The sequence below is a fragment of the Coregonus lavaretus genome (assembly GCF_964263955.1).
Source record: "Coregonus lavaretus genome assembly, chromosome: 30".
NCBI lineage: Eukaryota > Metazoa > Chordata > Actinopteri > Salmoniformes > Salmonidae > Coregonus > Coregonus lavaretus.
This window is the reverse complement of record NC_140017.1, coordinates 22,503,228-22,523,879: the sequence shown is the minus strand read 5'-3', so window position 1 is coordinate 22,523,879 and position 20,652 is coordinate 22,503,228. Positions and strand designations below refer to the sequence as shown.

Sequence of the window (20,652 nt, the reverse complement as noted above, 5' to 3'; positions counted from 1 at the left end):
AGTGTCTGTGTGTGTTTCTGCAGGGGTGCATGCGTGTGTGTTCTGGCTAGACTTAAAGAAGACTGATGATAACCACAGAAACCCATGGGAATTGATCTGCCCACTCCTCCAGTGCCTGCTCAATCTGTTCCACTCACTTTCCCCCCTTCATCCTCTACCTACCCTTTACCCTTTACCCTTTACCCCTTTACCCTTTACCCCTTACCCCTTACCCCTTACCCCTTACCCCTTACCCCTTACCCCAATGCCCCTATGCCCTCATCCCCACTCCCCTTCTGGCCCCGTCCCCATCTCCCTCTCCCTAGGCCTCCCTCCCCACAGTCCCCATGCCCCTAAACTGAATCTGTTAACATTACACCCCATACCCTTACCCCACTGCCCCATCCCTTTTCCCCTCCTAGGCCTCTGGTCTGGATGTACTGTAGGCCAGCAGAGAGTCAGCAGATGGGGATTGATGACCAACAGTCCCCCTGACTCCCCCAGGTCTGTTTCTATTGATCCCTGGCTGTCTGGCAGAGGAAGGCCAGAGAGGAGACAAGGGACCAGGAAGGCTGATGGACGTGTGTGTGTCTGTTTGTCAGAGGAGGCTGGTGGAAGGAGCTATAGGAGGACGGAGTCATTATAATGACTGGAATGGAATCAATGGAACGGAGTCAAACACGTTGTTTCCATGTGTTTTATGTGTTTGATACCGTTCCATTGATTCCATTCCATTCATTACAATGAGCCCGTCCTCCTATAGTTCCTAACATCAGCCTCCTCTGGTATGTGTGTGTCGTCTTTGTTGTCATCTCCTCTCCCCTTCACTCCTCAGTCCTCACCCTGTCTATCAGCCAATGATCTCTATCTGCCTGACATCACTACCCAATCATTCAGCTCTGTCCTGTTCTCTCCTCTTCTCTCCCTAAGAGAGATATACTGACAGCGGTAGGTCCATTCCTTAAGATCTCCACATGCAGATAGCCCCTTATATCTATGATCAAATTAAGCAATAAGGCCTGAGGGGGTGTGGTAAATGGGCAATATACCATGGCTAAGGGCCTGGATACAGCCCTTAGCCGTAGTATATTGGCCATATACTTCAAACTCCCAAGGTGCCTTATTGGTATTATAAACTGGTTACCAACGTAATTAGAGCAGTAAAAATTAATGTTTTGTCATACCTGTGGTATACGGTCTGATATACCACGGCTGTCAGCCAATCAGCATTCAGGGCTTGAACCACCCAGTTTATAAATGTGGTTATATATATGTGTGTGTGTGTGCTTGTGTGTGTGAAACTAGTTGTGTGGATCAAAAGCCACTGGAGTAACAACCATGTTGTTATAGTTGGATGTTGTGTTTGGACAGCATTGACATGTGTAGGTGTCTGTCATCACATCCTTGTTGTTTCATCACCTATATTAGTCACAATGTTGGGTTTGTCTGTGATCTCACTTTGGTATAACACGTAATGTATGTGGGAGTGTTGCTTTAGTCTTAGTGGTAAAGGAAATTTAACTTTTATCACTTTCAGATCTCTGATGCGTTATCTGTTGCATTACCTTCAGTAAGACATGTCAGTGGTTTAAATGGGCTAAAATCAGTGGGGAACCCTGAGGGAGAAGGCCTAAGGATATATAAAAAATTTATATATTTCTTTTAAATAAAATGTGGTTTTAATTTCAACTTAATCTTTTTGATAATTTTTATGCTCTTCTAATTGTATCTCTTCAGTTTATGTTGGAAAGAGAAAAAATATCCTACCACGATTTCTTTGGTGGTCTCTGGGTAGAAAAATCTAGCTAGCTCAGCCAGCCTTTGGCTAAGCCTTCAGAAGCCGTATTAGAGCAGAAATGTAGAGTGACAGTGGAATGAACCAATCACATTTGAAGGCCTAGACATGTCACTACTGATGAGCCAATAGTGAGCAGTAGCCTAGTTTTCCCATGCTTTTGTTGTAGTCTGTGTGACAATGGCGGCAACTGTAGCAGGTGTTATTGAGGAGGATGTGGTGGCTAATTTGTTAGCATTGCAATTTTCAAGACTAACTTTCAACGAGAAGTTAAATGTTGTGAAGAGGGGGAGGCCAAATCCAGCATTGCCAGGATTGGTGCAACAAAGAAAGAACTTTGAAAGGCATTTTCAAGCTAACAATTATGAGCGCTATCCATAGATGACTGGGTGTGAGCCAACCAAGAAGGTGTAGTGCTGGGATTGTCTACTCTTCAGCAACGACAAGACGTCAACCTGGGCCAGTACTGGTTTCAAATACCTAGCCAGTTTTATGAAGTCAGCTCTGCCTAATAAACTTACAAACATGCTCATAATTCCTCTCGCTCTCCTTGTTCAGATGCTGTGAGTGCAGTGCCTCCCTGTCCCACTGGTACTATGAGAAGGAGGGCCGGCTCTTCTGCAAGAAGGATTACTGGGCCAAGTTCGGAGAGCTGTGCCATGGATGCAACGACCCCATCACCACCGGCCTGATCATGGTAAGATAGTCTTCAGCCACAAACAGCACAGTAACTAGATCCTCCTGACTAGAATACTAGGGATCCCTCTCCTCTCTGTCTACACCAGTCAATCTCTCCAATCAGCCACAGACTTGATACGACACTCCTGTTACAGTCTGTCGGATATGGTTTCCCCAACAACATCCACACAGAAACACTGGTCTCCACTTTACAGTACCTGTAATTAGACAGTATGCTTTACACATCACTGTAAGCTTTCCAGGGAGAGGCATTAACTGTTGTTTAAGTAAAGAGAACAGTCTGAGAGGAGAGGTGGTGAAAGGACATGTGGGTCAGTGGAGGATGGACATATGATCTGCCCTTCTCTGATAAGGGGTGTTGGGTTGGTGTGGAATGGATTGAATAACTTCACTAGTCACTAGAGCAGGGGTCAGCAACCAGACAGACAATATTAAAGCTTCCGCCAAGAGTACTTGGAAATATGTCAAAGTCTACATTGTGAAAAAGACATGCCTGTCTGCTTTGCATAAAGAGCAGATAAAAACGTGAGTGTAGCCTGTGAGAAATAATGTTAATTGTGCGGTAACCATTTGCATTCTCCCCAGCCCTCTGCAGTGCAAACTCAGTAATGAACCACCCACCCAGTGGAGGCCAGCAGAGTCCTAAGTGAATCAGAGATGGGAGCTAGCGCTCACCCTGCCCTGCTACCCGCTACCCATTTCCCAGAGTCCTCTACAGGGCCAAATGTATCACTCACATTCCCCTTACAGTGCACAGACACCAGCTATTGATTGATGTCCAACCGCGGTTCAGTCCAACCAAGACGGTCAGGCAATCAAGTTACCACAAAGATGTCAGACCAATGGTGTTATAGACGGACGGACCCACTGACCAGCCGGAGTGAACGGCATACAAGGTCAACTTCCTCTGCTACTTTTCATCCCCTGCGGCCTGGACGTGTGGCGTGATGCAGTCCAATCCCACACCACCCACCCTTGGCATCAGGCCAACTAAACAGGGAAGACTGCATTTCGTCAGCCCACAAAAAGCATCCTCTGAAAGAGGGTAGTGTTTTGGTTGTTGGAGCCGGGACAGAGAAAGCACTCTAAAACAGTGTGATGCAATGTGGGTATGACTCACAGTCTGCCTGCTGATTGAAATGTTAAATTGATTAGGTCGTTTTGGTAGGAGAAGAGAACGGAATGAATAGAGACATTTCTCACCACGTCACTGTGCCTCTGCTTTCGATGAGTCCAGAGCCTCAGATCGATGTAAGCACCCATAATGCCTGATTCAACCACTGTTAGGATTTGTGAGCCAGTGCCACACATCGTACAGACAAGATTATATGGCCGACTTGTACATTTTCAAGAAGCTTAACACTTGAACTTACATCTGTATTTAAGCCCTATCCTCTGACAACTATGATCACAGAATCCTCATCATGTAGGCTGAGCTCAAGTCATTTCACAGATGAAACTCTTTCCTGTGTTCCCAATATTTCCCTCCCCCCTCTCTCTCGCTCCCCCTCTCCCCCCCACCTCTTTCTCTCTCTCTGTCTCTCTCTCTCTCTCTCTCTCTCTCTCTCTCTCTCTCTCTCTCTCTCTCTCTCTCTCTCTCTCTCTCTCTCTCTCTCTCTCTCTCTCTCTCTCTCTCTCTCTCTCTCCTCCCTCCCCCCCCCCCACCTCTCTCTCTCTCTATCTCTCTCTCAGTTTTCCTCATTGACATCTACAGCCTTGAGTAGATGAGTGGTCAGAGTTACAGGCCATTTAATTTTAACGCCTGTTCTGTTCAAGGTGATTTATGACTTGGACACAGAACCAAGTGCAGTAATTGAATCCACTGTCCTGCTGCCTCCCTCCCCGTTGCCTCCCTCTCTACTGCCTCCCTGCTGCCTCCCTCCCCGTTGCCTCCCTCTCTACTGCCTCCCTGCTGCCTCCCTCCCCGTTGCCTCCCTCTCTACTGCCTCCCTGCTGCCTCCCTCACCGTTGCCTCCCTCTCTACTGCCTCCCTGCTGCCTCCCTCCCTCCCCGTTGCCTCCCTCTCTACTGCCTCCCTGCTCCCTCCCTCCCCGTTGCCTCCCTCTCTACTGCCTCCCTGCTGCCTCCCTGCCTTCTGCCTCCCTCAGTGCTGACTTCAGAAGAACCTCAGAGTTGGTGTTTTTTGTACATTAGTTAACAGTAGAGAAATGAGCTGTTTCTCAAACAGCTTAGTTTAATTCCTTCCACTCTGGTATAGTGTTGCAGTGTTTGGTGAGAGTGGGTAGGCTATGTCCCTGCAGATATTCAAACGGGGTCTCCATGACCCCAAGGCAAGCATGCCAACCACAACCCCAAGATAATTAACTCCCCTGGGTGGTTAATAATGCATTTGAAGGCCAGGGTCATTTCAGTATTGTTATCAGTGGATGGATATTGGGAAATAAACATATTTTCAAGATACTTTACAGTACATGATATGTCCCTCCCTTTCACGGACAATCCCCATTTAGCTACTTCTTATAACAACTCCCACTGGTGTGAGACAGCACATTGTTTAGCTGGGAGTAGTGTTGTTTGTCTAAATGTCTCATAATTGTCTCTATGGTCTGATTAGCTTTAGTTGACTGTTGGGAAAGACACTCACTTTCAGACATTAAGACTGTAAGATTTTCAGTTTGTCACCATGGTGATTGAGCAATAGTCAGTGAACAAAAGTGTCTGATTCTGAAGTTTGGGTGGGAGTTGGTTTGTTTGTGTCTGATCAGATATGGCTGGGGTGTGTTGGGAAGGAAACTATAGTTACTGTAAGGGTTTCAGCGTGCCACCATAGAGGATGAGCAACAGTGGAAGGTAGTGGGAGTGTATGTAAAATACAGAAAGGGGGCTTAGCAGGAAGGAAGTGTAAGGTTTTAGTGAGGTGGAATTTACTTGCCATGACCTACCTGCCTTGTTTGACTGCCGCCTACAATGACTTTGTCAACGTTTTCCATCCCACACCATAGGATGGAGAGATCTTTGCATATTCACACGTATCCGCACACTACAATATGAACTTCAACCTGGTCTGACACTTGATGAGCGTCTTCAATGAGAAAGGCAACATTTATGACATTTTAGTACCTTTTCAGATTCAATATTCTTTGCTTTTTATTGGGGTTTTCCAATGATATTATACTTGTCGTGGCACATTCACATTCCTCCCAAATAGAAACCTGTTTCTAACAACTTTATTTAAATATGGAAACCACCTCCATGGTGTCACGATCGTCTAGGAGTGAAGGAGACCAAAGCGCAGCGCGTTGAACGAACATGACTTTAATTGGGAAAAGCACCGAAATACAAAACAAAAGACGACTCGTGAAGTCCACAGTACAACGACTGAAACACGGAACAATAACCCACAATGCCCACAAGAACACATACAGAATAAATATGGCTCCCAATCAGAGATAACGAGCCGACAGCTGACACTCGTTACCTCCGATTGGGAGTCATATGACTAATCAACATAAAACCCAAACATAGAAATGAACCAACTAGATCCCACATAGAAATACACCCAAAAGAAAATGACAACCCTGGCTCACAACTAAGAGTCCCGGAGCCAGAACGTCACAGTACCCCCCCCTAAAGGCGCGGACTGCGACCGCGCCTCACAACCCCACAATAGGGGAGGGCTGGGTGGGTGTTGCTCCCCGGAGGCGGTTCCGGCTCCGGGCTTGACCACCACCCCACTATAGTTACTACCCGCTTTCTTAACCTCCTCCCAATGACCACCCTCCACTTAAACCCACCTGGATTAATGGGCAGCACCGGACTAAGAGGCAGCACCAGGCTAAGGGACAGCACCGGACTAAGGGGCAGCACTGGACTAAGGGGCAGCACTGGACTAAGGGGCAGCACCTGACTAAATGGCGGATCCTGGCTGGCTGGCTCTGGCGGATCCTGGCTGGACGGCTCTGGCGGATCCTGGCTGGACGGCTCTGGCGGATCCTGGCTGGACGGCTCATGGCTGGCTGACGGATCTGGCTGCTCATGGCTGGCTGACGGATCTGGCTGCTCATGGCTGGCTGACGGATCTGGCCACTCATGGCTGGCGGAAGGCTCTGGCTGATCCCGTCTGGCGGAAGGCTCTGGCTGCTCCTGTCTGGCGGAAAGCTCTGGCTGATCCGATCTGACGGAAGGCTCTGGCTGCTCCTGTCTGGCGGAAGGCTCTGGCTGATCCTGTCTGGCGGAAGGCTCTGGCTGATCCTGTCTGGCGGAAGGCTCTGGCTGATCCTGTCTGGCGGAAGGCTCTGGCTGATCCTGTCTGGCGGAAGGCTCTGGCTGATCCTGTCTGGCGGAGAGCTCTAGCGGCTCCGGTCTGGCGGACGGCTCTGAAGGCTCATGGCAGACGGGCGGCTTTGTAGGCTCAGTACAGACGGGCAGTTCAGACGGCGTTGGGCAGACGGACAGTTCAGACGGCGTTGGGCAGACGGGCAGTTCAGACGGCGTTGGGCAGACGGGCAGTTCAGGCGCCGTTGGGCAGACGGGCAGTTCAGACGGCGTTGGGCAGACGGGCAGTTCAGACGGCGTTGGGCAGACGGGCAGTTCAGGCGCCGTTGGGCAGACGGGCAGTTCAGACGGCGTTGGGCAGACGGACAGTTCAGGCCCCGTTGGGCAGACGGCAGACTCTGGCCGTCTGAGGCGCACCGTAGGCCTGGTGCGTGGTGCCGGAACTGGACGGCTCTGGCGGATCCTGGCTGGACGGCTCATGGCTGGCTGACGGATCTGGCTGCTCATGGCTGGCTGACGGATCTGGCTGCTCATGGCTGGCTGACGGATCTGGCCACTCATGGCTGGCGGAAGGCTCTGGCTGATCCCGTCTGGCGGAAGGCTCTGGCTGCTCCTGTCTGGCGGAAAGCTCTGGCTGATCCGATCTGACGGAAGGCTCTGGCTGCTCCTGTCTGGCGGAAGGCTCTGGCTGATCCTGTCTGGCGGAAGGCTCTGGCTGATCCTGTCTGGCGGAAGGCTCTGGCTGATCCTGTCTGGCGGAAGGCTCTGGCTGATCCTGTCTGGCGGAAGGCTCTGGCTGATCCTGTCTGGCGGAGAGCTCTAGCGGCTCCGGTCTGGCGGACGGCTCTGAAGGCTCATGGCAGACGGGCGGCTTTGTAGGCTCAGTACAGACGGGCAGTTCAGACGGCGTTGGGCAGACGGACAGTTCAGACGGCGTTGGGCAGACGGGCAGTTCAGACGGCGTTGGGCAGACGGGCAGTTCAGGCGCCGTTGGGCAGACGGGCAGTTCAGACGGCGTTGGGCAGACGGGCAGTTCAGACGGCGTTGGGCAGACGGGCAGTTCAGGCGCCGTTGGGCAGACAGGCAGTTCAGACGCCGTTGGGCAGACGGACAGTTCAGGCCCCGTTGGGCAGACGGCAGACTCTGGCCGTCTGAGGCGCACCGTAGGCCTGGTGCGTGGTGCCGGAACTGGAGGTACCGGGCTGAGGACACGCATCTCAGGGCTAGTGCGGGGAGAAGCAACAGGGCATGCTTGGCCCTGGGGACGCACCGTAGGCCTGATGCGTGGTGCCGGAACTGGAGGTACCGGGCTGAGGACACGCATCTCAGGGCTAGTGCGGGAAGCAGCAACAGGGCATGCTTGGCCCTGGGGACGCACATAAGGCCTAGTGCGGAGAGCAGCAACAGGGCATGCTGGACCCTGGGGACGCACATAAGGCCTAGTGCGGAGAGCAGGAACAGGCCGGGCTGGGCTGGCGACGCGCACCGTATCCCTGGTGCGAGAGGCCGGAACAGGCCGGGCCGGGCTGGCGAAGCGCACCGTATCCCTGGTGCGTGGAGTAGGAACAGGCCGGGCTGGACTGGCGACGCGCACCGTATCCCTGGTGCGAGTGGCCGGAACAGGCCGGGCCGGGCTGGCGAAGCGCACCGTCTCCCTGGTGCGTGGAGCAGGAACAGGCCGGGCTGGGCTGGCGACGCGCACCGCATCCCTGGTGCGAGTGGCCGGAACAGGCCGGGTCGGGCTGGCGTAGCACACCGTGGACCTGGTGCTTGGAGTAGGAACAGGCCGGTCCGTACCGGGAACACACACCACTGGCCTCAACCGAGGATCAGGAACGGGCCGGACCGGACTGGCAACACACATCAGTCCTTCACGCCGTGCCACAAACACTTCCCTCCCTCTACTCGCCAATGGCTCCCGTACTCCGTTAGCCTTCTCTCCTTTTCTCCCTGTGGCAGCCTCCTGCTGCCCAGCCGCCCAAGCCATGTGCCCCCCCCAAAAAACTTTTTGGGGTTGCCTCCCGTCCTTCCGACGATGGCCCTGCCGATGCCGTTGCTCCTCTCCTGTCAGGTTCTCCCCCTTCATCGCCCTCCGGTACCGGACGGCCTCCTCCTGGGTAATATGTCCCCAGCCGAGGAGGACATCCACCAACGTTCTCTCCTGACCCGGCGCCTCCTCCCATGTCCAGACCCTTTGCTCCTGGACGCGCTGCTTGGTCCTTTTGTGGTGGGTTATTCTGTCACGATCGTCTAGGAGTGAAGGAGACCAAAGCGCAGCGCGTTGAACGAACATGACTTTAATTGGGAAAAGCACCGAAATACAAAACAAAAGACGACTCGTGAAGTCCACAGTACAACGACTGAAACACGGAACAATAACCCACAATGCCCACAAGAACACATACAGAATAAATATGGCTCCCAATCAGAGATAACGAGCCGACAGCTGACACTCGTTACCTCCGATTGGGAGTCATATGACTAATCAACATAAAACCCAAACATAGAAATGAACCAACTAGATCCCACATAGAAATACACCCAAAAGAAAATGACAACCCTGGCTCACAACTAAGAGTCCCGGAGCCAGAACGTCACACATGGATTATTTTTCCCACTACTAGGGACATTTCCCAAACATGGTGTGTTATGTGACTGTTTCTCAGTGGGTTGTCTTTGTTAGCTTCAAACAGCTACAGTTGAAGTCGGAAGTTTACATACACTTAGGTTGGAGTCATTAAACTCGTTTTTCAACCACTCCACAAATTTCTTGTTAACAAACTATAGTTTTCGCAAGTCGGTTAGGACATCTACTTTATACATGACACAAGTAATTTTTCCAACAATTGTTTACAGACAGATTATTTCACTTATAATTCACTGTATCACAATTCCAGTGGGTCAGAAGTTTACATACACTAAGTTGACTGTGCCTTTAAGCAGCTTGGAAAATTCCAGAAAAGGATGTCATGGCTTTAGAAGCTTCTGATAGGCTAGTTGACATAATTTGAGTCAATTGGAGGTGTACCTGTGGATGTATTTCAAGGCCTACCTTCAAACTCAGTGCCTCTTTGCTTGACATCATGGGAAAATCTAAAGAAATCAGCCAAAACCTCAGAAAAAACACTGTAGACCTCCACAAGTCTGGTTCATCCTTGGGAGCAATTTCCAAACGCCTGAAGGTACCACGTTCATCTGTACAAACAATAGTACGCAAGTATAAACACTATGGGACCACGCAGCCGCATACCGCTCAGGAAGGAGATGCGTTCTGTCTCCTAGAGATGAGCGTACTTTGGTGCGAAAAGTGCAAATCAATCCCAGAACAACAGCAAAGGACCTTGTGGAGATGCTGGAGGAAACAGGTACAAAATTATCTATATCCACAGTAAAACAAGTCCTATATCGACATAACCTGAAAGGCAGCTCAGCAAGGAAGAAGCCACTGCTCCAAAGCCACCATAAAAAAGCCAGACTACGGTTTGCAACTGCACATGGGGACAAAGATCTTACTTTTTTGAGAAATGTCCTCTGGTCTGATGAAACAAAAATATAACTTTTTGGCCATAATGACCATCATTATGTTTGGAGGAAAAAGGGGGTGCTTGCAAGCCGAAAAACACCATCCCAACCGTGAAGCGCGGGGGTGGCAGCATCATGCTGTGGGGGTGCTTTGATGCAGGAGGGACTGGTGCACTTCACAAAATAGATGGCACCATGAGGAAGGAAAATAATGTGGATATATTGAAGCAACATCTCAAGACATCAGTCAGGAAGTTCAAGCTTGGTCACAAATGGGTCTTCCAAATGGACAATGACCCCAAGCATACTTCCAAAGTTGTGGCAAAATGGCTTAAGGACAACAAAGTCAAGGTATTGGAGTGGCCATCACAAAGCCCTGACCTCAATCCTATAGAAAATGTGTGGGCAGAACTGAAAAAGCATGTGCGAGCAAGGTGGCCTACAAACCACCCCTCATCACTGTCAAACGCTCCCTAAAACACTTTAGCGAGGAGGCCTTCCTAATTGACCTGGCCCAGGTATCCTGGATGGATATAGATCTCATTCCGTCAGTAGAGGATGCCTGGTTGTTCCTTAAAAGTAATTTCCTCTCAATCTTAAATAAACATGCCCCATTCAAAAAATACAGAACTAAGAACCGATATAGCCCCTGGTTCTCCTCAGACTTGACTGCCCTTGACCAGCACAAAAACATCCTGTGGCGTACAGCATTAGCATCAAATAGCCCCCGCGATATGCAACTTTTCAGGGAAGTTAGGAACCAATATACACAAGCAGTCAGGAAAGCAAAGGCTAACTTTTTCAAACAGAAATTTGCATCCTGTAGCACTAACTCCAAAACGTTTTGGGACACTGTAAAGTCCATGGAGAATAAGAGCACTTCCTCCCAGCTGCCCACTGCACTGAGGCTAGGAAACACTATCACCACCGATAAATCTACAATAATCGAGAATTTCAACAAGCATTTTGCTACAGCTGGCCATGCTTTCCATCTGGCTACCACTAACCCGGCCACCAACTCTGCACCCTCTGCTGCAACTTGCCCATGCCCCCCCCGCTTCTCCTTCACACAAATTCAGACAGCTGATGTTTTGAAAGCGCTGCAAAATCTGGACCCCTACAAATCAGCTGGGCTAGACAATCTGGACCCTTTCTTTCTAAAACTAGCCGCCGAAATTGTCGCTACCCCTATTACTAGTCTGTTCAACCTCTCTTTCATAACGTCTGAGATCCCCAGAGATTGGAAAGCTGCCGCGGTCATCCCCCTCTTCAAAGGGGGTGACACTCTAGATCCAAATTGCTACAGACCTATATCCATCCTGCCCTGCCTTTCGAAAGTATTCGAAAGCCAAGTTAACAAACAGATCATCGACCATTTCGAATACCACCGTACCTTCTCCGCTATGCAATCCGGTTTCCGAGCTGGTCACGGGTGCACTTCAGCCACGCTCAAGGTCCTAAACGATATTATAACCGCGATTGATAATAGACAGTACTGTGCAGCCGTCTTCATCAACCTGGCCAAGGCTTTCGACTCTGTCAACCACTGCATTCTTATTGGCAGACTAAATAGCCTTGGTTTCTCAAATGACTGCCTCGCCTGGTTCACCAACTACTTCTCAGATAGAGTTCAGTGTGTCAAATCGGAGGGCCTGTTGTCTGGACCTATGGCAGTCTCTATGGGGGTGCCACAGGGTTCAATTCTTGGGCCGACACTTTTCTCCGTGTATATCAATGATGTCGCTCTTGCTGCTGGTGACTCTCAGATCCACCTCTACGCAGACGACACCATTTTGTATACATCTGGCCCTTCATTGGACACTGTGTTAACAAACCTCCAAACGAGCTTCAATGCCATACAACAATCCTTCAGTAGCCTCCAACTGCTCTTAAACACTAGTAAAACTAAATGCATGCTTTTCAATCGAACGCTGCTGGCACCCGCCCACCCGACTAGAATCACCACTCTCGACTGGTCTGACCTAGAGTATGTGGACAACTACAAATACCTAGGTGTCTGGTTAGACTGTAAACTCAACTTCCATACTCATATAAAGAATCTCCAATCCAAAGTTAAATCTAGAATCGGCTTCCTATTTCGCAACAAAGCCTCCTTCACTCATGCTGCCAAACATGCCCTCGTAAAACTGACTATACTACCGATCCTTGACTTCGGCGATGTCATTTACAAAATAGCCTCCAACACTCTACTCAGCAAATTGGATGTAGTCTATCACAGTGCCATCCGTTTTGTCTCCAAAGCCCCATACACTACCCACCACTGTGACCTGTACGCTCTTGTTGGCTGGTCCTCACTACATGTTCGTCGTCAAACCCACTGGCTCCAGGCCATCTATAAATCACTGCTAGGCAAATCCCTGCCTTATCTTAGCTCATTGGTCACCATAGCAGCACCCACCCGTAGTCTGCGCTCCAGCAGGTATATCTCACTGGTCATTCCCAAAGCCAACACCTCCTTTGGCCGCCATTCCTTCCAGTTCTCTGCTGCCAATGACTGGAACGAATTGCAAAAATCTCTGAAGCTGGAGACTCTTATCTCCCTCAATAACTTTAAGCATCAGTTGTCAGAGCACCTTACCGATCACTGCACCTGTACACAGCCCATCTGAAATTAGCCCACCCAACTACCTCATCCCTATATTGTTATTTATTTTGCTCTTTTGCACCCCAGTATCTCTATTTGCACATAATCTCTTGCACATCTAGCATTCCAGTGTTAATACTATTGTAATTATTCTGCACTATAGCCTATTTATTGCCTTACCTCCATAACTTGCTACATTTGCACACACTGTATATATATTTTCTGTTGTATTTCTGACTTTATGTTTTTTACCCCATATGTAACTCTGTGTTGTTTTTTATTGCACTACTTTGCTTTATCTTGGCCAGGTCGCAGTTGTAAATGAGAACCTGTTCTCAACTGGCTTACCTGGTTAAATAAAGGTGAAATAAAAAAAAATAAAAAAATAAAAAACCTGACTCAGTTACACCAGCTCTGTCAGGAGGAATGGGCCAAAATTCACCCAACTTATTGTGGGAAACTTGTGGAAGGCTACCCGAAACGTTTGACCCATGTTAAACAATTTAAAGGCAATGCTACCAAATACTAATTGAGTGTATGTAAACTTCGGACCCAATGGGAATGTGATGAAAGAAATAAAAGCTGAACTAAATCATTTTCTCTACTATTATTCTGACATTTCACATTCTTAAAATAAAGTGGTGATCCTAACTGACCTAAGACAGGGATTTTTTTACTAGGATTAAATGTCAGGAATTGTGAAAACTGAGTTTAAATGTATTTGGCTAAGGTGTATGTAAACTTCCGAATTCAACTGTACATTTTAGTCCTCCACGAAGCTAAATTTTGAAGAAGGAGAACATCAAGAACATTGTCCAGCACTAGTCTCCTCCACCACTGATGTCTCCTGTCTTCCCTCCTGAAGACACAGGCTCTGTAGTGTAACATTTTTTACTCCTTTAAAAAAAACGTTTTGTCACTTCTTAGGCTGTCGTAGTGCAGAGAGGAAGGAAAGGATTCTATGAAAAAACATGAAGACTACCAGCGGCTTTCTGACTGCTCTATCCATTTGGTATTTTTATTTAAACTGTCTGGTTCGAGTTAGTAGGGATACTTCTTTGAATGAGTCAACCAGTTGGGTAGTAACCTTTTTACTCCATGGTAAGAATTAGGCTCTCTACCAGCCCTTTCAGATATAGACAATAACGCTTCATAACAGTCAGCCAGTCTTGCCGCCTGGTTAGTTTTAGCCTAGCTGCCTTATTAGATTTGGCTGTCTGGTTGTGACCGCCTGGTTACATGTAGGCGATGTGACTGTTCTTCAATGGACCAGTTATCTGTCCTGTCTCCTTTTGGGTGGTTGGCTGGGCTGCTCTGAAGCACTCAGGCTGCATTAGACTGAGTCTGAAATGGAGCCCTATTCCCTGTGTAGTGCACTACTTTTGACCAGGGCCCATATGTGACATTTCAGATACACCCTCAGTCGGTTGTGTGTGTTTTTGATGTGAGGTCCATCAGGCAACACTGCAGATGCCCCGGCCTTTCTCTATTAATATCTGCCGAGTCAGATGGCCCTTGGCAGCAGCTGGTATAAGAGAGAGGGGAGAGGGAGAGGGGGAGAGAGGAAGGGGGGCGAGAGATGGACAGACACAGAGAGAAAAAGTGAGTAAGGGAAAGAGAGATAGAGAGAGAGATAATAGAGTGGGTGAGGAAACAAATGAACGACAGTCATCCAGTCTGAAACCAAGATCATTATCTGTCTGTGACTCTGTGGCACCTGGACAGGATCACTGATGCTAAAGTCCCTAAATAACATGTAAACACACCACCGCCACGCCCTGGCCTGGTCTGGCTTGGCACTCCACAATGGTCACTGTGTTCAGCAAGTAATCACGTTATCATGTTATGGTGTGATGTGGTGATGCGTTGTGTTCCTCTGCTTCATGTTTCACATTTAAAGGGCAGACAATATTAACCATTACTGTGTTCTTAAAGGCACAATCTGGGATATTTACAATGGCCATTTCAATTAATTATATACATGTAACTGCTAATAGAGTTCCTTTATGTTGGCAGTTACCTGTAGGTTACCCATTGATTCTTGAAGAACAAAACATGTATAACTGCCTCATGAGCTTAGTACAACTGTCTTACCCTATCATAACCCCAAATATACGGTTTTATTACCTCATTATGGTGTTGCGTTTTGGTCATCTTCCTCTTAGGTGTTTGCTGTTCCAGGTGGTTTGTACAGTAGATTGCTTTTAGGTTTTAAAACGCATGTTTGAACTATAATCTTCCAATATGTGATTTTACAGATGTAGAATCTTAATTTGATCACCCAGGAAATGTAAAACGTGTAGTGTATTTGAGGTTTAAAAAGGCTTCGGAAGTTTGTAATTTCCACTTTGAAATTTCAGACTTGATTTTCCCTTATGAAAAATGTATCAACCCCTACGATGTCCATTAATTATAATTATAATTCACATTTCCTATTGCTGCAGGATTATTTTCCCGCTGTAGCAAACTGGCTCAAATTAAGATCCTACATTTGTAGAATCAGTCTGTCATCCTCCCCACTAAAACAGTAAGACCTCTAAAACAAGCAATGTTAGATGACTTTGGCTGGCCCCCTTTTTTTATTTTACATTTCCGACAGAGGGTTAAATATGATCGCCTGTCAGCTGTGACTGAGCTAGAGGAGGTTTGGAATCGGGGGGACTAGAGAAAGGGGTATGGGGGAAGAGAGAGGGAGAAATATAGAAGGGGGGTATTTTCTGAAGACATCAGAGAGGAGACACAGCCAGCAGGCGCATGGGTGGGCTGGACCAGGCAGGAAATGATGAGGTCATAGAAACAGAGAGAGAGAGCGGCTGCCGCTTGTTAGAGAGAGAGAGAGAGAGAGAGAGAGAGAGAGAGAGAGAGAGAGAGAGAGAGAGAGAGAGAGAGAGAGAGAGAGAGAGAGAGAGAGAGAGAGAGAGAGAGAGGAGAGAGAGAGAGAGAGAGAGAGAGAGAGAGAGAGAGAGAGAGAGAGAGAGAGAGAGAGAGAGAGAGAGAGAGAGAGAGAGAGAGAGAGAGAGAGAGAGAGAGAGAGAGAGAGAGAGAGAGAGAGAGAGAGAAGAGCAGCCTGTGACATCGTTTCAGAGATGAGCTCAGCGGCAAAGGCGTGGGCAGCTCCTCCCTTTCTCTCTCTCTCATTTGGCCGCTGCCTCTGTGTTGTTGTGACATCGGTGTGGGCTCACCAGAATGAACTAGTCTTGCCGGGAGTAGAGTGGACTGTATAGGAAAGCAGCAGCAGCAGGGAGGCTGTCATGGTGTCAGATTTATTTTTCTGGGGATTTTGCTGTCTCAAGCTGTGGAAAAGGGACAAAAAGGTAAGATGGCGTTCCCTATGTAGACTGTGATGGAGTGAAAGGGCTTGGCTAGCTTCAGCCGGTTGATTGGCAGGGAGGCAGTCGGGCTGTCTCGAGTGGCTTGTGTTGAGTGGGCAGGCCTGATTCTGCTGCGTTTGTGCTTTAGGTCTCCATCTCTCTCCCTATTGCATGTTTTAAGTAGAAATAGAATATCAGTATTGATATTTTATCATTCCCTGAAATGATCTTGTTAAGAGATACAGTATGTTCATGTTGAAATGGTTGCAATGATCTCTAAGAAACTGGGTCCATTTTCCTTTTCATTTAAAAAAATGTTTTGTTTCATGAAATAGAAATGAGTCGGGGCAGGCACATGGTCTATATTTAGAGTAGGTCCTGCCCTAGATAAAGCATAATTTGAGCCCCAGCTACAGTAGGCTAGGCTTGTTAAAGATTGAGAGTAATGCTGAGATGACTGCAGCCCTGCACTGTACATATGCACAGTATAAACACACACGCAACATTTACATTTACATTTTAGTCATTTAGCAGACGCTCTTATCCATAGCAACTTACAGTTACCACACACACGTGTACACACACACACCGTATAGACAGTACAGTGGTTTCTCTGTGCCTCTACCGGATGTCCACCTATCAGATGTAACTCAAAGCTTCATTGACTGACCATGAGGCATCATGCTGATTCCATTAACAGCAGTGCTAAAGCAGCTGTGGCTCATCATGATGCTATTGATGCTACAGCATGGCCTTAACATGCTGTTGGCTAAGTGGTAGACAGGGGTTTTCCAGTGAACAGGCATGAATTCTAGCCCTGTTTGCGGTTGCTGGGTGCTGTTTCTGCCACATGGTCTGGTCTAATCATATTTGCCCCGTTTATTCATTCTAAATGAGTCGGAGTCAGAAACCAAAAAGGGTTCTACCTGGAACCTAAAAGGGTTCTCCTATGGGGACAGCCGAAGAACACTTTTGTAACCCTTTTTTCTGAGAGTGTGTGGATAGGATAGAGGTGATGTCCTCTTCCTACTCAAGATCCAGGCCATGCTCCACTTCTCTTCTCTCCACAGTTTAGGTTTTGGTTTGGAAATTGAAAAGACATATTTCATTGCTTGATGAATTCATTTAAATGCAGGTTTCTATATTATAGACGTTCTATCCATCTGTTGTATGGAGATTTGACTGATCCTGATCCCCAAGCACCTCAGCATGCATGACCCAAATGACTTTGGAATTTGGAATCCCCCATGAAGCGTTTTTGGAATTTGACCTAGAATTCACTCTCATGGGGGTAACACGAGTATCTGTTACCTGCTGAATGTGCTGCTGATGTAATAAATTCCTGATGTCAACATCAGCTTGTCTAAAATGAAAAGTACTTGTTTTCTGTCATAGTTCTTGTGTGAATTCTTGATGGTGGTTTATTGGTTTTATGTGTACTTGGCAGTCTCAGAAGGCCTCAAAAACAGAAAAGGTTGGCAAGCCCTGAGCTAAACTATTGCAACAGTTCCATTTAACCTCAATAGGTCACTGGAATAGCTAATCATCTCCAGGTCTCCCATAATGTGGTTAGTTACACCAACCGGATCCCCTCTGTGCCAGCTCTGTATCACATCATGGTGCTGTGTGTTAGGATTAGGTCACTGTTATAGATTCATCCTGCCTGAGGATGGGTTAGTGAAGTCATGGCGGTGTGTGTTAATATCAGTTTAACCGACAACGTGTGCGCGTGCGTGTGTGTGACTGTGTGCGTGCGTGTGTAGTGTTTATATTGGGCTAACTGATGTAAGGAGTCATACCCTATGTTGCTAGTGTTTATAGTCCCCATGACTCTCCTCACATGATCCATATTACTATATCGGCAAGGCCCTCCACAGGCCCACAATGCATCAGTATAACTGGAAGTCAATAAATATATAGTATAAATATAAGTATATTCCAATATCCACCACACTAGTAAGCAATGTAGTGGGAAATGGGCAAGCATTCTAAGTGGTATGCTAGTATGGATATTAGAATATACTGTAGCATTGGCTCCAATTCACCTAGTTTACATGGTTGGACTAAACTTTTTAGAATTAATCCTAAAAAAACTGAAAGTGATGCAATAGTTTTGTGAACTGAAACTGGCATAAGCTCAATATGGAGACTCCCTAACTTCCCTAACAACCCCCCCTCATCTGTTGTTTACACTAGAGAACCTGAGAGTGTCATCGTGACATCAGAGGGTCATAAATACCTCTGAATGGTCCAACAGGGGCCATACACATTCCACAGGTTGTCTGATAACACACCCACCACTAAACGGATTAGCCTCCCAATTTATCATAATAACGTTTGGGTCGACAAACACTTAAAGTTGAAACTTTAATGACACATTTAAGTACTGAAATGACAGCTTCTCAATGGCTGTCTCATCATAATATCACCAGGGGTATTTCCTCATTCTTGTGTAACAGAACTCACAGTTTATTACACTAGTGCGAACTCATTTGCATTATCACTTGTGCTTTGAGAGAGGCCTCAAGGAAATACTATTTACATTTACATTTTAGTCATTTAGCAGACGCTCTTATCCAGAGCGACTTACAGGACCAATTAGGGTTAAGTGCCTTGCTCAAGGGCACATCGACAGATTTTTCACCTAGTCAGTTCAGGGATTAGAACCAGCGACCTTTCAGTTACTGGCACAACGCTCTTAACCACTAAGTTACCTGCCGCCCCAATGATTTGATTTGCAATGATTTGATTTACAGTGTAGGAAGAGGAAGAAGAGAGATTAGTTATTGGACAAAGCTAATTTAAAGATTTGCCTGTGTCACGACCGTCGGTAAGAGATGAGGACCAAGGCGCAGCGTTGCAGACGAACATACTCTTTATTTATGATACACGATCAAAAAACAACAAAACGATAACGTGACAGTCAATGGTCAAACACAAACCAACACGAACAAGATCCCACAAACAGCCTGTTTAAATGTGGTTCCCAATCAGAGACAACCAGCCGCAGCTGACACTCGTTGCCTCTGATTGAGAACCACACTGGCCAACATAGAAATGGAATACATAGATCTACACACCCTGGCTCAACATAACAGTGTCCCCAGAGCCAGGGCGTGACAGTACCCCCCCCTAAAGGCGCGGACTCCGACCGCGCCAACTAAATACCACAGGGGAGGGACCGGGTGGGCACTCCGCCTTGGCGGCGGATCCGGCTCCAGGCCTGATCCCCACTCCCTCTCCAACCCCCCAAAGTACCCCTGGTCCGGTCTGGCCCCGCTGGCCGGAGCTGGACTGCACACTGATGGAGCGGATTGCTCTAGCTCCGGCGTAACGCATCTGACCGGTGCCGGACCAGGCACCAGTGGAACAGGCACGGGCCGTGCCGGACTGACGACGCCCACCACTGGCTTGGTGTGGAGAACAGGCACGGGCCGTGCTGGACTGACGACGCACACCACTGGCTTGGTGTGAGGAGCAGGAGCGGGTCGAACCGGGCTGGCGACGCGCACCATTGGCTTGGTGCGGGAAGCAGGAGCGGACCGGACCGGGCTGACGATGCGCACCCCTGGCTTGGTGCGTGGAGCAGGAACGGACCGGACCGGGCTGACGACGCGCAACCCTGGCTTAGTGCGTGGAGCAGCAACGTGCCGGACCGGGCTGACGATATGCACCCCTGGCTTGGTGCGTGGAGCAGGAACGGGCTGGACCGGGCTGACGACTCGCACCCCTGGCTTGGTGCGAGTGGCAGGAACAGGCCGGACCGGGCTGGCGACGCGCACCATAGGCTTGGTGCGAGGGGCAGGAGCAGGCCGGGCCGGGCTGGCGACGCGCACCGTAGGCTTGGTGCGAGGGGCAGGAACAGGCCGGGCTGGGCTGGCGACGCGCACCGTACACTTGGTGCGGGGAGCAGGAACAGACCGGACCGTACTGGGGACACACACCACTGGCCCTACACCGGGATCTGGAACGGGCCGGACCGGACTGGTAACACACCCCAGTACCTCTCGCCGTGCCTCTACACCTTCCATCCCCTCTTCGACCAGTGGCCCCCGTAACCTGGCGGCCTCCTCTGCCAACCCGCTGGGCCGCTCTATCGCGGCCTCCTGCTGCCCCGACGTCGTGAGCCCTCCCCTAAAAATTTTCTGGGGGTCTCTCTTCCCCGTGGGCCAGGCCTCTATAGTTCTCGCCCAACTCTCGCTCTTCTGCTTCCCACTCCCGCCATTCAGCTCCTCATTTGGCTTGACCCAGTCGAAGCTCTTCCTCCACTGTTCCCAAGTCCACCCTCTCTGCTCCTCACTAGGCTTGACCCAGTCGAGGTTGCCACGGAGATCTGCTAGCGATTCCCCTGGCGATGGCTCCTGGACACGCTGCTTGGTCCAGTTTTGGTGGGATCTTCTGTCACGACCGTCGGTAAGAGATGAGGACCAAGGAGCAGCGTTGCAGACGAACATACTCTTTATTTATGATACACGATCAAAAAACAACAAAACGATAACGTGACA

General features: G+C 48.7%; 1 protein-coding gene across 1 annotated transcript in view; it reads left to right on the top strand.

Moving 5' to 3' along the window:
• The window catches only part of LOC311106108 (LIM domain kinase 1-like), a 53,555-nt gene that overhangs the window by 14,173 nt on the left and 18,730 nt on the right, over positions 1-20,652 (top strand). The window contains exon 2 of the mRNA XM_084148423.1: positions 2,333-2,471. Within this exon, the coding sequence (XP_084004549.1) occupies positions 2,333-2,471 (139 nt within the window). The remainder of the gene's footprint in view (positions 1-2,332; positions 2,472-20,652) is intronic.